Consider the following 23042-nt stretch of genomic DNA (forward strand, 5'->3'; position numbering starts at 1 on the left):
GGGTTAACAGGGGTGCAGTTTTCATAATGGGGTCCATTATAAGGGATTTCCAACGTAAAGACCCTCATATTCATTTAAAAACATAACTGGTCCCTGAAAAATTCAGATTTTGAAATTTTCGTGAAAAATTTAAAAATTGCTGCTATACTTTTAAGCCCTATGATGTCTTCAAAAAGTAAAAACATGTCAACTTTATGATGCCAGTATGTGAATCAATATGTCATTTATTTGACATGTCCCCTTTCCTTACAAGTAGAGTGCTTCAAAAAGTTCGAAAAATGCAAAATGTTAAAATTTTTCCTGAAATGTTTTAAATTTTCACCAAGAAATAAACCAAGTATCGACAAAAGTTTATCACTAACATAAAGTAGAATATGTCACAAAAACAATCTCTGAATCAAAGATTCCCAGAGTTATTAACAGGGCTGTGGAGTCGGTAGATAAATGTTCCAACTCAGACTCCTCAGTTTTTTGTACTTCCGACTCCTCTGTATTAATATGCAAATGTATTTTATACATTCCTTGAAGGAAGGAAAGGCAACATACATGTCACAAAGATATCAGTGACTACAGCATTGATGGGACACAGTCAAGAGAATACACAATGATATAAGTAACTTACAGGCAGGGCCGGACTGGAATTAAAAATAGGCCCGGGCATTCTAGAATAAGCAGCCCATTTTTTTGGTGGAGGTCCAAATGCTGGGACCCCCACCAATAACCTTGGTTCAAGTGGCTCTCCAGCTATTGTAAAGCTAAAACACCCATCATGTCTGTAGAATATGTATTTGAAGAGAAAAGTTAAGACCGGCGGGGGGCGCCTAGTGTGTTACAGCAAATAAAGAAGCAATGATGAAGTAGAGGCAGGTGGGCACAGGTTGCCCGTAGGTAATGGGTGCTCAGTTGAAAACGCGTGTATCAACCCACCAAGCGGGGTAACAATGCTAGAGACAGCTGCCGAGCCAAAGGTTCAAGAAAGGGCTTGCCAAACCTGGAGAAAGTACCATGGAATTATGCAAAAAAAATCCTGTGGTTTCCAGTGTGGAAAAGAAGGATCGGACCAGAGAAGGGATGTGGATCAAAGCTGGACCGCTTTATTGAGAATAAAGCAAAGTGAACAGGATAACGCGTTTCGGGGGACAACGCCCCCTTCTTCAGATCAGTGAGTGCTATACAGTACATACAGGGTTTAAATACAGTTACATTTGGTGCCAAAATAAAAGGGGGAGGGGCCAAACTACAATGCAGTGAATGAAGCATCACTTGCAGAAAAAACAAATAATCGACATTAGCATGAATAAAGACAAGTAGAATCAAGATGAGAATATAATCCGGGAGGTGACATGCAGGAATGACATGCCAGTGTAGTACAAAAGTGTTGGACAGATTATTGGTAGCCGTGCATCCGGACCGTGGGCGGAAGTAGTTGTCTCTAAGGAAGCATCGTTAAGGTAGTGGCGGCCGTGTCTGAGAGCAATGGTGCGTTGTCATAGAGACTTTTGGTTGTTTTAGAACAAAAACAAAGCTTATATATATAAACCAAAAACAAAATCTGTAAAACCTAGAAATGGTTTATATTAATCTTGAAATGTAGTTCTAGGCATAAATATAAGCTACAATTCAATGTAGAGTTCTAAGGAAGAGAATTGCCTCTGCCAGATCCTCTTTCATAGAGGCTCTTAAGTCAGACTTTATTATTTTTAGGGCTGAAAATAATTTTTCAGCACTGACTTGGGTGGGTGGCATTGCAGTAACTATTTAGTAGGAGTCGGTGCATTGTTTTCCGACTCCAGGTACCCAAGATTTCCTCTGACTTCACAGCACTGGTTATTAATGCATAAAGTGATAGAGGTCAGATTTGAAAAAAAATGCTCCCGCTTAAGGTCATAATGGGCTCCTTCCCCAATGGGCTAAAGATGTATGCATATGTCCTATCTTCCGACAGGTACCCACAATAGGATGTATGCATAAGTCCTGTTGATCTCCTGCTCTGTGTGATGTCAATCAAAGTCAGGATCCTGCCGCAACTTCCAAGACCAAGATTGCTTTGGTCTCTGCAGCATTAACCCCATAGATGCAGTAATCAGTTCTGACCTTGGCATCTATAGGATTTACAGGTGGGAGGGGGCACCCCCTTTCCCTCATCAGTGACCCTAAGATGCAATTGCGAGTCTCAATGGTTGCATTGGCAGCAGGAGGCAAGCTGATGGCCTCCTGTCTGCCAAGTACAGAAGCCTGTGAGGCCAAGCCACAGGCTGGATCTCACAGGCTGAGGGTCAGGTAATACTGACAGTTATGCTGTGCTGCAGTACAGGAAAAAATTGAAAAGTATGCGAATAAGGGTAGTGTCACACGTAAGGGATCCGCAGCATATTTTATAATGTTATTTATCCTGCATAATAAACAACGTAAAAATTAAATATAAAAACAACAAAAAAGTGCAAGAATTACAAATTTTGATCCAAATAAAAATAATCAACATCAAGCATGTATTGTAAAAATACTACCCATAAAAAGTACAGCCTGTTCTGCAAAAATTAAGCCCTTACACAATGCGATTAAACCCTCACACAATGCGATCGGACAGAAAAAAAAAAAGTTATGGCTGTTTGAATATAGCAACACAACAGTCAACCTTTTCTGATGCACATAACTTTATTTATTCCTATACAGGGCCATATTGGTGCCATGATCTGTAGTTTTCCTTGGTACTATTTTTGTTGGGACTTTTTGATCACTTTTTATAAATTTGTTTATGATTATATGATGTGACCAAAAATCACCATGGGAGATTATAAGCATATTTTAATAGTTTAATAGAGGCTTTATATAATATTAAATATCATTTTTATTTATTTATTTATTTTATTCTTAAAGGGGTATTTTGTCCCTAGACATCTTATCCCTTGTCAGAGGTCTGATCGCGGTAACACTCCTCCAGCCCTTAATTTTTTTTTTTAGAGCTTTGAAAAGCTGTGCATCTTACCTTTCTTCTTGCTCACATAGTGCAATTTCTCAACAGGAGAAAGTGGGCGTTTCCCAGCAGGCATGACATCACTGAAGCCTGCAGCAGGACCACTTCTGCCCTCACATGGTTGCAGAGTTCTATGCAGGTTTCAGTCTTTGTGGTTTTCTGTGAGAATCTGTGGAGCTTTCATTTTCTGTGCAGCTGTCAATCAAGCTCAGTGCAGAGAAGCACTTCCTGAGTTTGGACTCCTGCCAGTCTGAGAGGAGACCAAACTCACTGTATTAATTGTGGCAGGGAACAGAACAGAGCCATACCTAGTGGCAGTTTTTTATATTACATTTTAAACATATTTATGTTGATAATTTTAACAGCATGTGAATGGGAAAGTGTCTGCTAATTACACAAGGAACACTATAATAAAATGTTTTATTTTGTGACAGGTACTCTTTAAGCGTTATGGTCATGAAAAACTACTTGACATATGTCAATGACATATGTCAATCATGAGACCCGCTGGGATCTGAGTTATTAACCAGGGAAACTGGCAACTTTGCACTTCACTCCACCAGTTGGTCTGAATCTCCCTGCAGGCCAGGGAATAGAGTGCAATGCTTCCCGCTTCCCAACTAATAACTCAAAATCGCAGCGTGATTAGTGACATAAGTTATTTTCCATGACAGTGACACTTTAAAAACGCTACAAAGAAGAAAAGATGCTTTGACAGCTAATAATTTGTCATTATTTTCCCTAAAAACAGCTAACAGTGGACAGTTATCTGAAATTGTATTATTTTATTGTTTTCTAGATAATCTTTGGAGTTCTTACAGTCAGCAAGGGTCTATTGTTGAGCGAAACCAAACATCATCTGCAGGAGAAGGACAAAACTATGTCTTGACAGACATTATGACTTATTTCACACTGCTTGTTGGAATATACTTTCCATCTGTAACAGGTAAAATTATGTAAGGCTTTATAAAATCATATGACTGAACAGAGTCATGTGTTACTCTGTTTCTGAATTTAAATAAAAATTTCAGTAAACACACAGGTATAAGTATGCCAATATACATAGTTACAGACTTGTTGAAGTTTAGCTCAAGTGCCGTGGTTTTTGAATTGCAGTGCATGTGCAAAATTTAATCTCTGCTCAGCGCTGGAAGCTGAGCCATGGGGCACACTGGGGGCCAGGACAAAAGGAAGGAGGGGCAATTTTGACAACACTACATTTATACACTGCCTTTTCCTTATACACCAGTAGATTAGGAGGAATATTATCATATATATATATATATATATATATATATATATATATATATATATATTACCATCATACTGTTACTGAACAAATCCTGTATACTGAGAACAAGATTAACAATAATACCAGTATACAAAGGAGAATCTTATCGCCATACATATTAACATCATACTGTTACTGACAAAATCCTGTATACTGAGATCAATATTACTAATAATACCAGTATACAAGGAGGAAATAATGACCATATAGTGTTAGATATAAGCTCTACTCAGGCTCTGCAGATCATATAAGTGATCACATTGAGTTACAGCTGAGATCTTTTCTAATTGGCGTCGTTCACTTTCCTTTTTTTCTCCATCTGACCCAGACTATCATGACTGTTTCTTCCAGCCACAGCTCGTCTTCACAGAACTTGCCAGACAAACATTTTAGACAATGCACTTTTCCAGCACCTATAGTGCTCCAGACAGTAATAATAACTAGGGATGTAAGAAAAAATCGATTTGCGCGATTATCGCGATTTTTTGTTCCGTGATACTGAATCGATTTTAAAATTCTGAGAATCGATTTTTTTTTATAAATTATTATAATTAACATTTACTGTATTTCACTCACTGAGTCACAGTCCTATTTGTCTGTCTTATTTTTTTTATAACACTTAAACTTCTGACCACTAGTTGGCAGTGTACCTGTTATCAGCTCTGTCCCACTCGCAGGCTGCTACCGCGAGACTACAGACTCTGAACAAACAGGAAGGAGAACGTACGCACTCACAGGACAACTCTCGCGGTCTTTCTCAGCTAGAATAAGTTTTCCCAAGCTTTTAATAGGGAATATCGTGATATATCGTGATATATCGCCAACATGACAGTATCGCGATATATTGCGATATATCGAATCACCACCCTGGTATCGCGATTCGAATCGAATCGCTAAATTATTGGCGATTCACACCCCTAATAATAACCCCCTTGGTGTCTCACACAGTCGAGTGAATAGATATGTGAGTTTAGAGAGTAGGTAGTCCCCCCTCCCCCCCCCAATTCATTTTTAGTAGGTAGACAAGTCCATTCAGGTGCATTCCCCCATAATGAACGTGCCCCAAATAGGTAGGTGCCACCTGTAGGTAGGTTTCCATGTAGATAGCGGTTTTCTGTAGGTAGTAGCAGCCCGCTATAAGTAGGGGTTATTCTCTGTGGGTAGGTCCCATTGAGGATAGTAGCCCCCTTTATATAGTTGCGGTCCTCGGTATATAGTAGTAGCAGTCCCCCACCTATAGTAATAGCCGCTACCCCTTTAGGTAGTAGTAGCAGCAGCAGCCCCCCTAGTTAGCAGCAGCAGCCCCTTTAAGAAGTAATAGCAGTAGCCCCATTTAGGTAGTAAAAGCCGTAGCCTCCTTTAGGTAGTTAAAGCAGTAGCCTCCTCTAGGTAGTAGCAGCAGTAGCTCTCGTTATCTAGTAAAAGCAGTAGCCCCCTTTAGCTAGTAAGGACTTTAGTCCCCTTTAAGTAGTAGTTGCAGTATGCCAAAGCGGAGATCGCGCTGGTCCCTAGCAGTGGGACCCCTGCGATCTTACATCTTATTCCCTATGCTTTGGATAGGGGGATAAGATGTTTTCAGCAGAGTACCCCTTTAAGCTTCACTTAAGTGTAAATGGAATATCCTAAGATTTCTAGCTTGGGGCTTGGGGAAAACATGTTCACTGCCATTGCAGAAAATCAGCTAAAGTTTTAGAGTGGCTATGAATTGTTCATGCCCAGTGAAGGCAAAAAGTCAAATTATATTAGAGTAAATGTAACTGAAGACTTGACACCACTTAGAAAATCCTGGCAAGCATAAGGTATTGACTGCTAAAATGTTGATCATAAAAGTAATTTGGAGGAATATTTTTTTTTTATGTGAACAGAAAAATTCTGTTATAATCAGGTCTTAGAACTGTATTTAGTTAATAAGTGGGATTGCTCATTAAATGAAAACTTAAGAAAAAAATTTTTTTTTGCAATTTAGTTTTTTCCTCCTCACCTTCTTATAGCCATAATGCTTTCAACTTTCCACTTACAGACCCTTATAAGGGCTTTTTTTTGTTTTTGTTTGCGCATTCAATTGTACTTTGTAATTACATCACCCATTTTGGGCACTTCAGTTTCTATGCAGTGCACTTTTCGGTAAATTTGGCACATTATCTTCATTCACTAGGTCCACACGATTACGACAATAACAAATTTTTATATAGGTTTAATTTGGATTTAGTACTAAAATTATAACTTTTCAATCTTAGTCATATCCAACCTTGTGACTAAGGTTGGATATTCCGACAAAAACGCGTCACCTGCATTTTCAAATTCTATATATGTCTGATTGATTAACCCGATAGCGATCATGGACGTCTATACTTGTCCAATGGCCGTTAACGGTGTATGACGCAGGCTCCTGACTCGAGCGCCCGCGTCATACCGGCCGGCCCCCAGCTGATTCCTGTAGCTGGGGGCGGCGTTTTATGTGAACAGAAAAATTCTGTTATAATCAGGTCTTAGAACTGTATTTAGTTAATAAGTGGGATTGCTCATTAAATGAAAACTTAAGAAAAAATTTTTTTTTTGCAATTTAGTTTTTCCCTCCTCACCTTCTTATAGCCATAATGCTTTCAACTTTCCACTTACAGACCCTTATAAGGGCTTTTTTTTGTTTTTGTTTGCGCATTCAATTGTACTTTGTAATTACATCACCCATTTTGGGCACTTCAGTTTCTATGCAGTGCACTTTTCGGTAAATTTGGCACATTATCTTCATTCACTAGGTCCACACGATTACGACAATAACAAATTTTTATATAGGTTTAATTTTGATTTAGTACTAAAATTATAACTTTCCAATCTTAGTCATATCCAACCTTGTGACTAAGGTTGGATATTCCGACAAAAACGCGTCACCTGCATTTTCAAATTCTATATATGTCTGATTGATTAACCCGATAGCGACCATGGACGTCTATACTTGTCCAATGGCCGTTAACGGTGTATGACGCAGGCTCCTGACTCGAGCGCCCGCGTCATACCGGCCGGCCCCCAGCTGATTCCTGTAGCTGGGGGCGGCGTTTAAATCGCAGCTGTCAACTTTGACATCTAAAGGTGCCTGTATCCAGTCCCTGGTGGTCCAGTTGGGTGGATCCCCCCCATTCTCAGCGCGATCGCACGGGGGGGGGGGGCGGCGATCCACTACTGAGGTAGCCTGAGGGTTTACCTCTCCTGCTGCGGCGTCGGTGCTCAGAATGATAAAGCCTGGCCAGGCTTTATCAGTCGAGCGCAGAGCACCAAGATCAATGGGATTGTATGTAATCCCATTGATCTGTATGAGGAATCAAATGGTTCCTCCTAAAAGTCCCCTAAGGGGACTAAAAGTGTAAAAAAAACTAAGTTTAAATTTTTTTTTAAAAACACACACATTAACTCCTTCCTTATTAAAAGTTTTTAAATAACCCCCCTTTTCCCAAATTCCATATAAAAATATATATAACCATAATAGAAATAAACATATATGGGATCGCCACATGCGTAAATGTCCGAACTATAAAAATATATCATAAATTAAAAGTCCGAACAAAACAAAAATGGTACTGATTAAAACTTCAGATCACGGCGCAAAAATGTATCCCTCATACATTTTAAGATATAGGAGTCAGAAGAGGACAATTTTAAATTTATTAACCCCTTAAGGACTCAGGGTTTTTCCGTTTTTGCACTTTCGTTTTTTCCTCCTTACCTTTTAAAAATCATAACCCTTTCAATTTTCCACCTAAAAATCCATATTATGGCTTATTTTTTGCGTCGCCAATTCTACTTTGCAGTGACATTAGTCATTTTACCAAAAAATGCACGGCGAAACGGAAAAAAAAATCATTGTGCGACAAAATCGAAAAAAAAACGCCATTTTGTAACTTTTGTGGGCTTCCGTTTCTACGCAGTGCATATTTCGGTAAAAATGACACCTTATCATTATTCTGTAGGTCCATACGGTTAAAATGATACCCTACTTATATAGGTTTGATTTTGTCGCACTTCTGGAAAAAATCATAACTACATGCAGGAAAATTTATAAGTTTAAAAATGTCATCTTCTGACCCCTATAACTTTTTTATTTTTCCACGTACGGGGCGGTATGAGGACTCATTTTTTGCGCCGTGATCTGAAGTTTTTATTGGTATGATTTTTGTTTTGATCTGACTTTTTGATCACTTTTTATTCATTTTTTAATGTTATAAAAAGTTACCAAAATACGCTTTTTTGGACTTTGGAATTTTTTTGCGCGTACGTCATTGACCGTACGGCGTAATTAATGATATATTTTTATAGTTCGGACATTTACGCACGCGGCGATACCACATATGTTTATTTTTATTTTTTTTTACACTGTTTTATTTTTTTTATGGGAAAAGGGGGGTGATTCAAACTTTTATTAGGGAAGGGGTTAAATGACCTTTATTAACACTTTTTTTTTACTTTTTTTTTGCAGTGTTATAGGTCCCATAGGGACCTATAACACTGCACACACTGATCTCTCATCCTGATCACAGGCGTGTATTAACACGCCTGTGATCAGCATTATCGGCGCTTGACTGCTCCTGCCTGGATCTCAGGCACGGAGCAGTCATTCCTCGATCGGACACCGAGGAGGCAGGTAAGAGCCCTCCCGGTGTCCGATCAGCTGTTCGGGACGCCGCGATTTCACCGCGGCGGTCCCGAACAGCCCGACTGAGCAGCCGGGATACTTTCAGTTTCACTTTAGAAGCGGCGGTCAGCTTTGACCGCCGCTTCTAAAGGGTTAATACCGCACATCGCCGCGATCAGCGATGTGTGGTGTTAGCCGCGGGTCCCGGACGTTGATTAGCGCCGGGACCCATGCGATATGATGCGGGATCGCGGCGCGATCCCGCTTCATATCGCGGGAGCCGGCGCAGGACGTAAATATACGTCCTGCGTCGTTAAGGGGTTAATTTTTGTGCTTGTAGTTATGATTTTTTCCAAAAGTATGACAAAATCAAACCTATATAAGCATTGAATCATTTTAATCGCATGGACCTACAGAATACGAATAAAGTGTCATTTTTACCGAAAAATTTACGCCGTAGAAATGGAAGCCCCCAAAATTTACAAAATGGTGTCATAAAGTTAAACAGATTTGTAAATTACTTATATAAAAAAAATCTTAATCCGTTGAGTAGTTATAAGCTGCTGTATGCTCCACAGGAAGTTCTTTTCTTTTTGAATTTAATTTCTGTCTGACCACAGTGCTCTCTGCTTACGCCTCTGTCCATGTCAGGAACTGTCCAGAGCAGGAAAGGTTTGCTATGGGGATTTGGTCCTGCCCTGTACAGTTCCTGACATGGACAGAGATGTCAGCAGAGAGCACTGTGGTCAGACCTGTGGAGCCTATAGCAGCTGATTGAATCCTTCTAGGACCTGCTTTTTTAATTGAGGTAATTTACAAATCTTTTTAACTTTCTGGCACGAGTTGATATGAAAAAAAGTTGTTTTCCACCAAAGTAGCCCTTTAACCCCTTAAGGACCAAGGGTGTATGGGTACACCCTGGCACTTAAGGACCCAGAGCGGGGACTGGACTGGAATGACTGCTGATATCTATCAGCAAACATCCCATGCAAATGCCCAGGGGGGTCCTGAGAAGGAACCCCCCCCCCCCTTTCCCCATGTCTGCGATCGCCACAAATCGCCAGTCAATTCAGACCGGCTATTCAGAGTCATACGGGTCTCCAGTGACCCAGAAAATAAGGGGTATCCAAGACACCACCGGTCCCCCTGAGAGGATAAGAGTTAGGTGGAAGGGGTGCCACCCCTCCTATCCCTGCTATTGGTCGGGAGCGACCAATAGCAGATCGGGGGCGGAGGGGTTAAAGTTCAGTTCCCCCATTCTGCCCGGATTGACTGTCCTGTGACTGGCGGAGGCAGTGGAGGTCCCTTACCTGCGATCGGCGGCGATCCTCTCTCCCCCTGGTGTGGTGATCCTACAGAAGCCGTTGAGTTGCCTAGCAACATCTTGAGGGCTACAGTTTGGAGACCACTATACAGTGGTCTCTTAACCCCTTAAGGAACAGGCCATTTTACACCTTAGGACCAGAGCGTTTTTTTCACATCTGACTACTGTCACTTTAAACTTTAATAACTCTGGAATGCTTTTAGTTATCATTCTGATTCCGAGATTGTTTTTTCGTGACATATTCTACTTTAACATAGTGGTAAAATTTTGTGGTAACTTGCATCCTTTCTTGGTGAACAATCCCAAAATTTGATGAAAAATTTGAAAATTTGGCATTTTTCTAACTTTGAAGCTCTCTGCTTGTAAGGAAAATGGATATTCCCCCCCCCCAAAAAAATTTTATTCACATTTCCAATATGTCTACTTTATGTTTGAATTATAAAATTGACGTGTTTTTACTTTTGGAAGACATCAGAGGGCTTCAAAGTTCAGCAGCAATTTTCCAATTTTTCACAAAATTTTCAAACTCACTATTTTTCAGGGATCAGTTCAGGTTTCAAGTGGATTTGAAGGGTCTTCATATTAGAAATACCCCACAAATGACCCCATTATAAAAACTGCACCCCCCCCCCCAAAGTTTTCAAAATGACATTCAGTCAGCATTTTAAGCCTTTAGGTGTTTCACAGGAATAGCAGCAAAGTGAAGGAGAAAATTCACAATCTTCATTTTTTACACTCGCGTGTTCTTGTAAACCCAATTTTTGAATTTTTACAAGGGGCAAAAGGAGAAAATGTATACTTATATTTGTAGTCCAATTTCTCTCGAGTAAGGACATACCTCATATGTCTATGTAAATTGTTCGAGGGCAGTAGAGGGCTCAGAAGCGAAGGAGCGACAAGGGGATTTTGGAGAGTACGTTTTTCAGAAATGGTTTTTGTGGGGCATGTTGCATTTAGGAAGCCCCTATGGTGCCAGAACAGCAAAAAAAAAAACACATGCCATACCATTTTGGAAACTAGACCCCTTGAGGAACGTAACAAGGAATTAAGTGAGCCTAAATACCCCACAGGTGTTTCATGACTCTTGCAAAAAACCATTTTTTCACTAAAATGTGTGTTTCCCCCCAAATTTCACATTTTTGCAAGGGTTAATAGCAGAAAATACCCCCCAAAATTTGTAACACCATCTCTTCTGAGTATGGATGTACCCCATAAGTTGATCTGAAGTGCACTACGGGTGAACTATAATGCTCAGAAGAGGAGGAGCACCATTGAGCTTTTGGAAAGAGAATTTGTTTGGAATGGTAGTCAGGGGCCATGTGCATTTACAAAGCCACCCGTGGTGCCAGAACAGTGGACACCCCCACATGTGACCCTATTTTGGAAACTACACCCCTCACAGAATTTGATAAGTGGTGCAGTGAGCATTTACACCCCACTGGCGTTTGACAGATTTTTGGAATAGTGGGCTGTGCAAATGGAAAATTAAATTTTTTATTTTCACGGATCACTGTTCCAAAAATCTGTCAGACAATTGTGGGGTGTAAATGCTCACTGTACCCCTTATTACATTACATGAGGGGTGTAGTTTACAAAATGGGGTCACATGTGGGGGGGGGGGGTCCATTGTTCTGGCACTATGGGGGCTTTGTAAACACAAGTGGCCTTCAATTCCGGACAAATTTTCTCTTCAAAATCCCAATGGCGCTCCTTCTCTTCTGAGCATTGTAGTGTGCCAGCAGAGCACTTTACATCCACATATGGGGAATGTTCTTACTCAATAGAAATGGGGTTACACATTTTGGGGGGCTTTTGTCCTATTTTCCCTTGTTAAAATGAAAAATTTAGGTTAAAACCAGCATTTTAGTGAATAAAAAATTTTCTTCTCATTTTCCCATCCAACTTTAATGAAAATTTGTCAAACACCTGTGAGGAGTTAAGGCTCACTATACCCCTTGTTACATTCCGTGAGGGCTGCAGTTTCCAAAATGGGGTCACATGTGGGTATTTTTTTTTTTTTTTGCTTTTATGTCAGAACTGCTGTAAAATCAGCCACCCCGGTGCAAATCACCTATTTAGACCTCAAATGTACATAGTGCACTCTCACTCCTGAGCCTTGTTGTGCGTCCGTAGAACATTTTACGTCCACTTACGTATCTGGGGTATTTCCGTACTCAGGAGAAATTGCGTTACAAATTTGGAGGTCTTTTTTTGTGCTTTTACCGTTTGTGAAAATAAAAAGTATGGGGCAACAGTGTAAAAAATTAAATAAAAATTATACCAACAGGCTGGTATAGACCCCAACTTTTCCTTTTCATAACGGGGTAAAAGGATAAAAAGCCCCCCAAATTTGTAGTGTAATTTCTCCCGAGTACGGAGATACCCCATGTGTGGCCCTAAACTGTTTCCTTGAAATACGACAGGGCTCTGAAGCGAGAGAGCGCCGTTCGTATTTGAGGACTTCATAGGGATTTCATAGGGGGCGACATAGGGGGATTTTATGCCAGTGATTCCCAAACAGGGTGCCTCCAGCTGTTGCTAAACTCCCAGCATGCCTGAACAGTCAGTGGCTGTCCGGAAATGCTGGGAGTTGTTGTTTTGCAACAGCTGGAGGCACCGTTTTGGAAACACTGCCGTACGATACGTTTTTCATTTTTATTGGGGGGGGGGGGAAGAGACAGCGTAAGGGGTGTATATGTAGGGTTTTACTCTTTATTATGTGTTAGTGTAGTGTTTTTAGGGTACATTCACACTGGCGGTCGTTTACAGTGAGTTTACCACTAGGAGTTTGTGCTGTGGCGACAAATTTGCCGCAGCCCAAACTTGAAGCAGAAAACTAACTGTAAAACTGCCTGTGTGAATGTACCCTGAGGGGGGGGGGGGGGGTGTAGCCTCCAGCTGTTTCAAAACTACAACTCCCAGCATGTACTGACAGACCGTGCATGCTGGGAGTTGTACTTTTGCAACAGCTGGAGGCACACTGGTTGGAAAACCTTCAGTTACCTAACTCTGTATTTTCCAACCAGTGCGCCTCCAGCTGTTGCATAACTTCAACTCCCAGCATGTACTGATCGCCGCAAGGCATGCTGGGAGATGTAGTTATGCAACAGCTGGAGGTACACAACTGCAACTCCCAGCATGCAGAGACAGCTGTTTGCTGTTTGGGCATGCTGGTATTTGCAGTTTTGCAACATCTGGAGAGCTATAGTTTAGAGACAACTGCACAGTGGTCTCCAAACTGTGGACCTCCAGATGTTGCAAAACTACAAATCCCAGCATGCCCGGACAGCCAACTGCTGTGTGGGCATGCTATCAGTTGTAGTTTTGCAAGATCTGGAGGTGCACAGTATAGAGATCACTGTGCAGTGGTCTCAAACTGTAGACCTCCAGCTGTTGCAAAACTGCAAATCCCAGCATGCCTTAAAAGCTCTCTGAGCATGCTGGGAGTTGTAGTTTTGCAACATCTGGAGGGTTACAGTTTAGAGACCACTATAGTGGTCTCAGACTGTAGCCCTCCAGATGTTGCTAAGTAACTCACCGGCTTCAGTAGGATCCTGGGAGCTGCGTCGCCGTCCTCTTCTTCCGCCGATCATCGCCTGCTGCCGCCGCTGATCGTTGCCCGAACAGGGAAGCCGAAAATAAAGCTATTGGTGGGCGGGTCTAGACCACCAATAGCAGGGATAGGAGGGGTGGCACCCCTGCCACCTCACTCCTATCTCTACAGGGGGATCCTGGGTGTCATGGACAACCGCGATCCCCCTTCTATTCCGGGTCACCAGAGACCCGTATATCCCGGAATCAGCGCAAATCGAAAGTCTAAATTCACTTGCGATTTGCGCCGATCGCCGACATGGGGGTCTGATGACCCCCCTCGGCATTTGCACGACATGCCCGCTGAAGGATTTCAGCAGAAATGCCGTTCCGATCTCTGCCCGGCAGGCAGCAGAGACCGGAGAAACACCAGGACGTCCGGGACGTCCTTGGTCCTTAAGGCACAGGGTGCCAGGACATCCCCGGACGTCCTTGGTCCTTAAGAGGTTAACTGTAGCCCTCCAGATGTTGCAAAACCACAAATCCCTGCATGCCGAGACAGCAAACTGCTATGTGGGCATGCTGTGATCTGTAGTTTTGCAACAGCTGGAGTGCTACAGTTTGGAGATCGCTGTGCAGTGGTCTCTAAACTGTGGCCCTCTACATCTTGAAAAACTACAACTTAAAGCATGCCCCCACAGCAGTTTGCTGTCTGGGCATGCTGGGATTTTAAGTTTTGCAACATCTGGAGAGCCACAGTTTGGAGATTACAGTGCGGTGATTTCTAATCTGTGGCCCTCTAAATTTGCAAAACTACAACTATCAGCATGCACGAACAGCAAACGGCTGTCTCACCATGATGGGAGTTGTAGTTGCGTACCTCCAGCTGTTGTATAACTACATCTCCCAGAGTGCCCTTAGGCGATCAGTACATGCTGGGAGTTGTAGTTTTGCAACAGCTGGAGGCACACTGGTTGGAACATACTGAGTTAGGTAACAGAACCTAACTGAAGATTTTCCAACCAGTGTGCCTCCAGCTGTTACAAAAGTACAACTCCCAGCATGCATGGTCTGTCATTGCATGCTAGGCGTTGTAGTTTTGTAACAGCTGGAGGTTTGCTGCCCCCCCCCCCCATGTGAATGTTCAGGTACACTCACACGGGCGGGTTTACAGTGAGTTTCCTGCTTCAAGTTTGAGCTGCAGCAAATTTTCCTCCACAGCGCAAACTCCTAGCGGGAAATTCACTGTAAACCCCTGCCGGTGTAAATGTACCCTAAAAACACTACACTACACTAACACATAATAAAGGGTAAAACACTACATATACACTCCCTCACACTGCCCCCCCCCCCAATAAAAATTTAAAATGTATTGTACAGCAGTGTTTCCAAAACTGAGCCTCCAGCTGTTGCAAAACAACAACTCCCAGCATTTCTGGACAGCCACTGACTGTCCAGGCATGCTGGGAGTTTAGCAACAGCTGGAGGCACCCTGTTTGGGAATCAGTGGCGTAGAATACCCTTATGTCCATCCCTATGCAATCCCTAATATAGTCCTCAAATGCACATGGTGCTCTCTCACTTAGGAGCCCTGTCGTATTTCAAGGAAACAGTTTAGGGCCACATATGGAGTATTTCCGTACTAGGGAGAAATTGCACTACAAATTTTCGGGGGCTTTTTCTCCTTTTACCCCTTAGGAAAAGGAAAAGTTGGGGTCTACACCAGCCTGTTAGTGTAAAAAAAAAAAAATTATTAACACTAACATGCTGGTGTTGCCCCATACTTTATTTTCACAAGAGGTAAAAGGAAAAAAAGACCCCCAAAATGTATAACTCAATTACTCCTGAGTACAGAAATACCCCATATGTGGGCGTAAAGTGAGAGCGCACTATGTACATTTTAGGCCTAAATTGGTGATTTGCAGAGGGGTGGCTGATTTTACAGTGGTTCTGACATAAATGCGAAAAAAAAATACCCACATGTGACCCCATTTTGAAAACTACACCCCTCACGGAACATAACAAAGGGTATAGTTAGCCTTCACACCCCACAGGTGTTTAACGAAAATTTGTCAAAGTTGGATGGGAAAAATAAAAATAAATTTTTTTAACTAAAATGCTGGTGTTACCCAAAATTTTTCATTTTCACAAGGGAAAATGGGAAAAAAAAGCCCCCCAAAATATATAACTCAATTTCTTCTGCATCCCATATGTGGATGTAAAGTTATCTGCGGACGAACTACAATGCTCAGAAGAGAAGGAGCGCCATTGGGCTTTTAGAGAGAAAATTTGATCGGAATTGAAGGCCACGTGTGTTTACAAAGCCCCTTAGTGCCAGAACAATGGACCCCCCCCCCACATGTGACCCCATTTTGGAAACTACACCCCTCACATAATGTAACGGTGAGTATTTATGTTTCACAGGTGTCTGACAGATTTTTGGTACAGTGGTCTGTGAAAATTAAAAATTTAATTTTTCATTTGCTCAGCCCACTGTTCCAAAGATATGTCAAACACCAGTGGGGTGTAAATGCTCACTGCACACCTTATTAAATTATACGAGGGGTGTAGTTTCCAAAATGGTTTCACATGTTTCCAATGTTCTGGCACCACGTGGGGCTTTCTAAACGTGCAAGGCCCCCGACTTCTATTCCAACCAAATTCTCTCTCCAAAAGCTCAATGGCGCTCCTTCTCTTCTGAGCATTGTAGTGCGCCAGCACACACATGGAGTATTTCCATACTCAAAAGAAATGGGGTTACAAATTTTGGGGGGCATTTTCTCCTATTACTCCTTGTAAAATTTGGGGAAAAACTGCATTTTAGTGAAAAAAAAGTATTTTCTTAATTTACACATCCGAATTTAACGAGAAGTCGGCAAACACCTGTGTGGTGTTAAGGCTTACTGTACCCCTTGTTATGTTCCTTGAGGGGTGTAGTTTCCAAAATAGTATGCCATGTGGGGGATTTGTGCTGTTCTGGCACCATAGGGGCTTCCTAAATGTGACATGCTCTCCAAAATCCCATTGTCACTACTTCCCTTCTGAGCCCTCTAGTGCACCCCCAGAGCACTTGATATACACATATGAGGTATTTCCTTACTTGAGTGAAATGGGGTTACAAATTTTAGGAAGATTTCTCTCTTTTTACCCCTTGTAAAAATTCAAAAACTGGGTCTACAAGAACATGCGAGTGTAAAAAAATATTTTGAATTTTCTCCTTTAATTTGCTGCTTTTCCTGTGAAACACCTAAAGGGTTAACACACTTACTAAATGTCATTTTGAATACTTTGAGGGATGCAGTTTTTATAATGGGGTAATTTATGTAGTATTTCTAATATGAAGGCCCTTCAAATCCACTTCAAAACGGAACTGGTCCCTGAAAAATTCTGATTTAGAAAATGTTTTGAAAAATTGGAAAATTGCTGCTGAACTTTGAAGCCCTCTGATGTCTTCACAAAAGTAAAAACATGTCAACTTTATGATGAAAATAAAAAGTAGGCATATTGTATATGTGAATCAATATATAATTTCTTTGAGATGTCCATTTTCCTTTTATAAGCAGAGAGTTAAAAGTAAAAAAAAGCTACATTTTCAAATTTTTCATAAAATTTTGGAATTTTTCCCCAAGAAATGATGCAAGTACCGACAAAATTCTACCACTAACATAAAGTAGAATATGTCACGAAAAAATAGTCCCTGAATCAGAATGAAAAGTGGTCAGATGTGCAAAAAATGGCCGGGTCCTACACTGAAAATTGGCAGGGTCCTTAAGGGGTTAAGCATTAATAACTTTGGAAAAGGACCCTGACCATTTTCAGTGTAGGACACCATTTTGCACATCTGACCACTGTCACTTTAAGCATTAATAACTCTGGGATGCTTTTACTTTTCATTCTGATTCCGAGATTGTTTTTTCGTGACATATTCTACTTTGTTAATTGTAAAATTTTGACGATACTTGCATAATTTCTTGGTGAAAAATTCCAAAATTTGATGAAAAAATAGAAAATTTAGCTTTTTTTTTTTTTTTACTTTGAAGCTCTCAGCTTATAAGGAAAATTGATATTCCAAATAACTTATATATTGATTCACATATACAATATGTCTACTTTATGATTGTATCATAAAGTTGACTTTTTTTTAGTTTTGGAAGACATCAGAGGGCTTCAAAGTTCAGCAGCAATTTTCCAATTTTTCACAACATTTTCAAATTCGAAATTTTTAAGGGACCAGTTGAGTTTTGAAGTGGATTTGAAGGGCCTTCAAATTAGAAATACCCCACAAATGACCACATTATAAAAACTGCACCCCTCAAAGTATTCAAAATTACATTCAGATAGTTTAACCCTTTACGTGTTTTACAGGAATAGCAGCAAAGTGAAGGAGACAATTCTAAATCTTAATTTTTTTACACTCGCATGTTCTTGTAGACCCAGTTTTTGAATTTTTCCAAGGGGTAAAAGGAGAGAAATCTTCCTAAAATTTGTAACCCAATATCTCACGAGCAGCTTACATTGACGTGGTCTAAAATGGCAAGAGGTACTCAACCCCAAGTGCAGTTGTACACCTATGCTGGGGTGGAGCTCCTGCACTTGTGGTCCGTTGCTATGGGCGATCTTCAACATAATATGCATACAATGGAAGATGCCTGCAGACGGTCACTAATACCAAAATTTCATCCTACACCAAATAAACGTGTGAATGTGTGAAATTTAAACGTTAAACAACTACATCGATGTGGTCATGGCAAGCGATCCTCAACCCCAAGTGCAGTTGTGCACTTACGCTGGGGTGGAGGTCCTGCATTTGTGGATCACAATATAGGTTCACTACTGTGGTGGATGTAAACAATGACATTAACCCTCAAAACTGATGTAAAATTGAGACCTTAGCCAGTATATCCTCATATGAAGGACATGCCTGAGCCCGCACACAAACGCCAAGGTTTCTCAAGTGGTACGGGACCTAACACTAACCTACCTATGCCGGATAAGCAAAACCAAGAACCAAATTAAAGCAGCATTAGGTCCGACTTGTAGACTGCTCCCAGGTTAACTCCAGTGTGACCAAGCACACATAAAATGGGAGGGGGGAGAGACGGGCTACAAGCCCCACCCTAGTTGGCTAATATATTTGCGGGCCTCACAGGTGAGACCTATATTGTGGTCCACAAATGCAGGACCTCCACCCCAATTTCTCACAAGTAAGGAAATACCTCATATGTGTATGCCAAGTGTTCTGTGGGTGCACTACAAGGCTTAGAAGGGATGGAGCAACAGTGGGATTTTGGAGAGTGAGTTTTTCTGAAATGGTTTTTGGGGGGCATGTCACATTTTAGAAGCCCCTATGGTGCCAGAACAGCAAAATAAAACCACATGGCCTACTATTTTGGAAACTACACCCCTCAAGGAATGTAACAAGGGGTCCAGTGAGCCTTAAAGGGGTTATCCAGGAAAAAACTTTTTTTTTTTTTTTTATAAATCAACTGACTCCAGAAAGTTAAACAGATTTGTAAATTACTTCTATTAAAAAATCTTAATCCTTTCAGTACTTATGAGCTGATGAAGTTGAGTTGTTCCACGTGTCTCAGGAACTGGCCAGTTTAGAAGCAAATCCCCATAGCAAACCTCTTCTACTCTGTGCAGTTCCTGAGACAAGCAGAGATGTCAGCAGAGAGCACTGTTGCCAGATAGAAAACAACAACTCAACTTCAGAAGCTGATAATTATTGAAAGGATTAAGATTTTTTAATAAAAGTAATTTACAAATCTGTTTAACTTTCTGGGGCAAGTTGATATAAAAAAAAAAAAAATTCCTGGAATAACCCTTTAACCCCTTAACCTCTTAAGGACCCATGACGTATGCATACGTCATCACACCCTGGGTCTTAAGGACCCATGACGTATGCATACGTCATGTCTTTTCCTGGTCTCCGCCGCTCATCCTTCAGCAGGGATCCAGGGCAAACGCCGAGGGGGGCCATGTAGGCCCCCCATGTCGGCGATCGCCACAAATCGCAAGGGAAATCGCTCTTGCGATCTGCGGCGATACCGGGCTGATCGGGTCTCTGGGACCCGACCGCCCGGTAATTTTGCATAATCCCGGCTGTCACAGACAGCCAGGACCATGCTAAAGAATAGGAGCGAGGTGGCAAACCTGCCACCTCCTCCTATCCCCTGCGATTCTTCGGTTAGTTAACCGACCAATCGCAGGGGGGGGGGGCGGTTACTTCCTCCCGTCCTGCCCGGCCCCTGGAAGTCCGGAGAGGACGGGAGGAAGACCGGAGGACGCGGCGGGGGACGGGGGAGTGCTGGGGCCCGGCCCCGGTACTTACCTCGTCCCTGAAGACCCGGATCCCGGCGAGGAAGATGGCGGCGGTGGCGACAGGTGAGTAGATCTTCAGCCGCGGTCGGGCCCTCTACAGCAATGCACGTCGCTGTAAAGCGACATGCATTGCTGTATTGGGACCCTGTATACTACAATCCCCAGACAGCCCTTGGCATCTGGGCATGCTGGGAGTTGCAGTTTTAATTTAGCCAAACAACAAAAACGGCAAAACAATACGTGCCGTATGTAGGTCCCGGGGGTACCAATATATAGCCAAAAACAAAGAGACCCACAATACTAATATTATTTCAAAAAGTATAACAATCTTTATTAGACAATAAAAAACAGTTTTAAAAAATTAGAAAAAGGCAGAGGATGACCTTACGCAGGAGACAACAGGTGCCAGTGGACCTGGTATGGGTAATGTAGGTATTCAGTCAAGAGTATACATAATATAAGGCTGGCGTAGCTGCATGTTTACAATATCGTAACAATAGATATAATACCTAACATACATTGAGGTAACATAGGAAGCAGCAATGCAATACAACAGACATAAATAGGAAATACCTAAAAACGACTACCTGTCATATACCCAAAGGCCAGGAGCACCAAGCACCAACACCCCAACGCACGTTTCGCGACGAAGCCCATACGCGAAACGTGCGTTGGGGTGTTGGTGCTTGGTGCTCCTGGCCTTTGGGTATATGACAGGTAGTCGTTTTTAGGTATTTCCTATTTATGTCTGTTGTATTGCATTGCTGCTTCCTATGTTACCTCAATGTATGTTAGATATTATATCTATTGTTACGATATTGTAAACATGCAGCTACGCCAGCCTTATATTATGTATACTCTTGACTGAATACCTACATTACCCATACCAGGTCCACTGGCACCTGTTGTCTCCTGCGTAAGGTCATCCTCTGCCATTTTTTAAAACTGTTTTTTATTGTCTAATAAAGATTGTTATACTTTTTGAAATAATATTAGTATTGTGGGTCTCTTTGTTTTTGGCTATATATGAGTTGCAGTTTTGCAACATCTGGAGGTCCACAGTTTGGAGACCACTGTGCCCTTCCAGATGTTGCAAAACTACACATTCTCAGCATGCCCTTACTGTTCAGGCATGCTGGGAGTTGTAGTTCTGTAACATCTGGCCCTTCAGATGTTGCAGAACTACAACTCCCAGCATGCCTGGACAGTTTTGGCATACTGGGAGTTGTAGTTTTGCAACATCTGGAAGGGCACAGATTGGGAACCACTGTATTAGTGGTCTGCAAACTGTAGTCCTCCAGATGTTGCAAAACTACAACTCCAAGCATGCTGGGAGTTGTAGTTCGGCAACATCTGGCTCTAAAGATGTTGCCGAACTACTACTCCCAGCATGCCTGAGAATGTTTGGGAGTTGTGGCTTTGCAACAACAGGAGGCACACTGGTTGGGAAACATTGTCTGTTTCCTAACTCAGTGTTTCCCAACCCGTGTGCCTCCAGCTGTTGCAAAACTATAACTACCAGCATGCACTGATAGACTGTACATGCTGGGAGTTGTAGTTTTGCAACAGCTGGAGGTCCCCCCCTTGTGAATGTACAGGGTACATTCACATGGGCAGGGGGCTTACAGTGAGTATCAGGCTGCAAGTTTGCGATGCAGCAAATTTTGCGCAGCAGCTCAAGCTCGCAGCGGGAAAATCGCTGTAACCCCCCCTGCCCGTGTGACTGTACCCTAAAAACACTACACTAACACAAAATAAAATAAAAAGTAAAAAACACTACATATACACATACCCCTACACAGCCCCCCTCCCCTCCCCAATAAAAATGAAAATCGTCTGGTACGCCACTGTTTTCAAAATGGAGCCTCCAGCTGTTGCAAAACAACAACTCCCAGTATTGCCGGACAGCCGTTGACTGTCCAAGCATGCTGGGAGTTTTGCAACAGCTGGAGGCACCCTGTTAGGGGTATTCTACGCCAGTGATTCCCAATGTCCAACCCTATGCAAATCCCTAATTCAGGCCTCAAATGCACATAGCGCTCTCACTTCGGAGCCCTATCGTATTTCAAGGCAACAGTTTAGGGTCACATATGGGGTATCGCCGTACTTGGGAGAAATTGCCTTACAAATTTTGGGGGGCTTTTTCTCCTTTCACCCCTTATGAAAAGGTGAAGTTGGGGTCTACACCAGCATGTTAGTGTAAAAAAAAAAAATTTTTTACACTAACATGCTGGTGTTGCCCTATACTTTTTCATTTTGACAAGAGGTAAAAGGGAAAAAAGCCCCCCAAAATTTGTAATGCAACTTCTCCCGACTACGGAAATACCCCATATGTGGGCGCAAAGTGCTCTGGGGGCGCACAACAAGGCTCAGAAGGGAGAGTGCGCCATGTACATTTGAGGTGATTTGCACAGGGGTGGCTGATTGTTACAGCGGTTTTGACAAACGCAAAAAAAAACCACATGTGACCCCATTTCGGAAACTACACCCCTCACGGAATGTAATGAGGGGTGCAGTGAGAATTTACACCCCACTGGTGTCTGACAGATCTTTGGAACACTGGGCTGCGCAAATTAAAAATTTTGTACAGCCCACTGTTCCAAAGATCTGACAGACACCAGTGGAGGGTAAATGCTCACTGTACCCCTTGTTACGTTTCTCAAGGGGTTTAGTTTCCAAAATGGTATGCCATGTGGGGGTTATTTTCTGGCACCATTGGGGCTTCCTAAATGCGACATGCCCCCCGAGCAAAATTTGCTCTCAAAAAGCCAAATATGACTCCTTCTCTTCTGAGCATTGTAGTTCGCCGGTAGTGTGCTTCAGGTCAACTTATGGGGTACCTCCATACTCGGAAGAGATGGGGTTACAAATTTTGGGGGGTATTTTCTGCTATTAACCCTTGCAAAAATGTGAAATTTGGGGGGGAAACACACATTTTAGTGACATTTTTTTTTTTTTTCTTTTTACGTATGCA

The 23042-nt window shown here is 42.1% G+C and overlaps 1 protein-coding gene across 10 annotated transcripts in view; it reads left to right on the top strand.

Annotated features, from left to right (window-relative positions):
• The window catches only part of SLC12A7 (solute carrier family 12 member 7), an 870696-nt gene that overhangs the window by 456634 nt on the left and 391020 nt on the right, over positions 1-23042 (top strand). For all 10 annotated transcript variants that reach the window (XM_056520184.1, XM_056520194.1, XM_056520193.1 and 7 more), the window contains exon 9: positions 3774-3920. In XM_056520184.1, the coding sequence (XP_056376159.1) occupies positions 3774-3920 (147 nt within the window). The remainder of the gene's footprint in view (positions 1-3773; positions 3921-23042) is intronic.

This window comes from Hyla sarda, chromosome 5 (assembly GCF_029499605.1).
Source record: "Hyla sarda isolate aHylSar1 chromosome 5, aHylSar1.hap1, whole genome shotgun sequence".
NCBI classification, from domain to species: Eukaryota; Metazoa; Chordata; class Amphibia; order Anura; family Hylidae; genus Hyla; species Hyla sarda.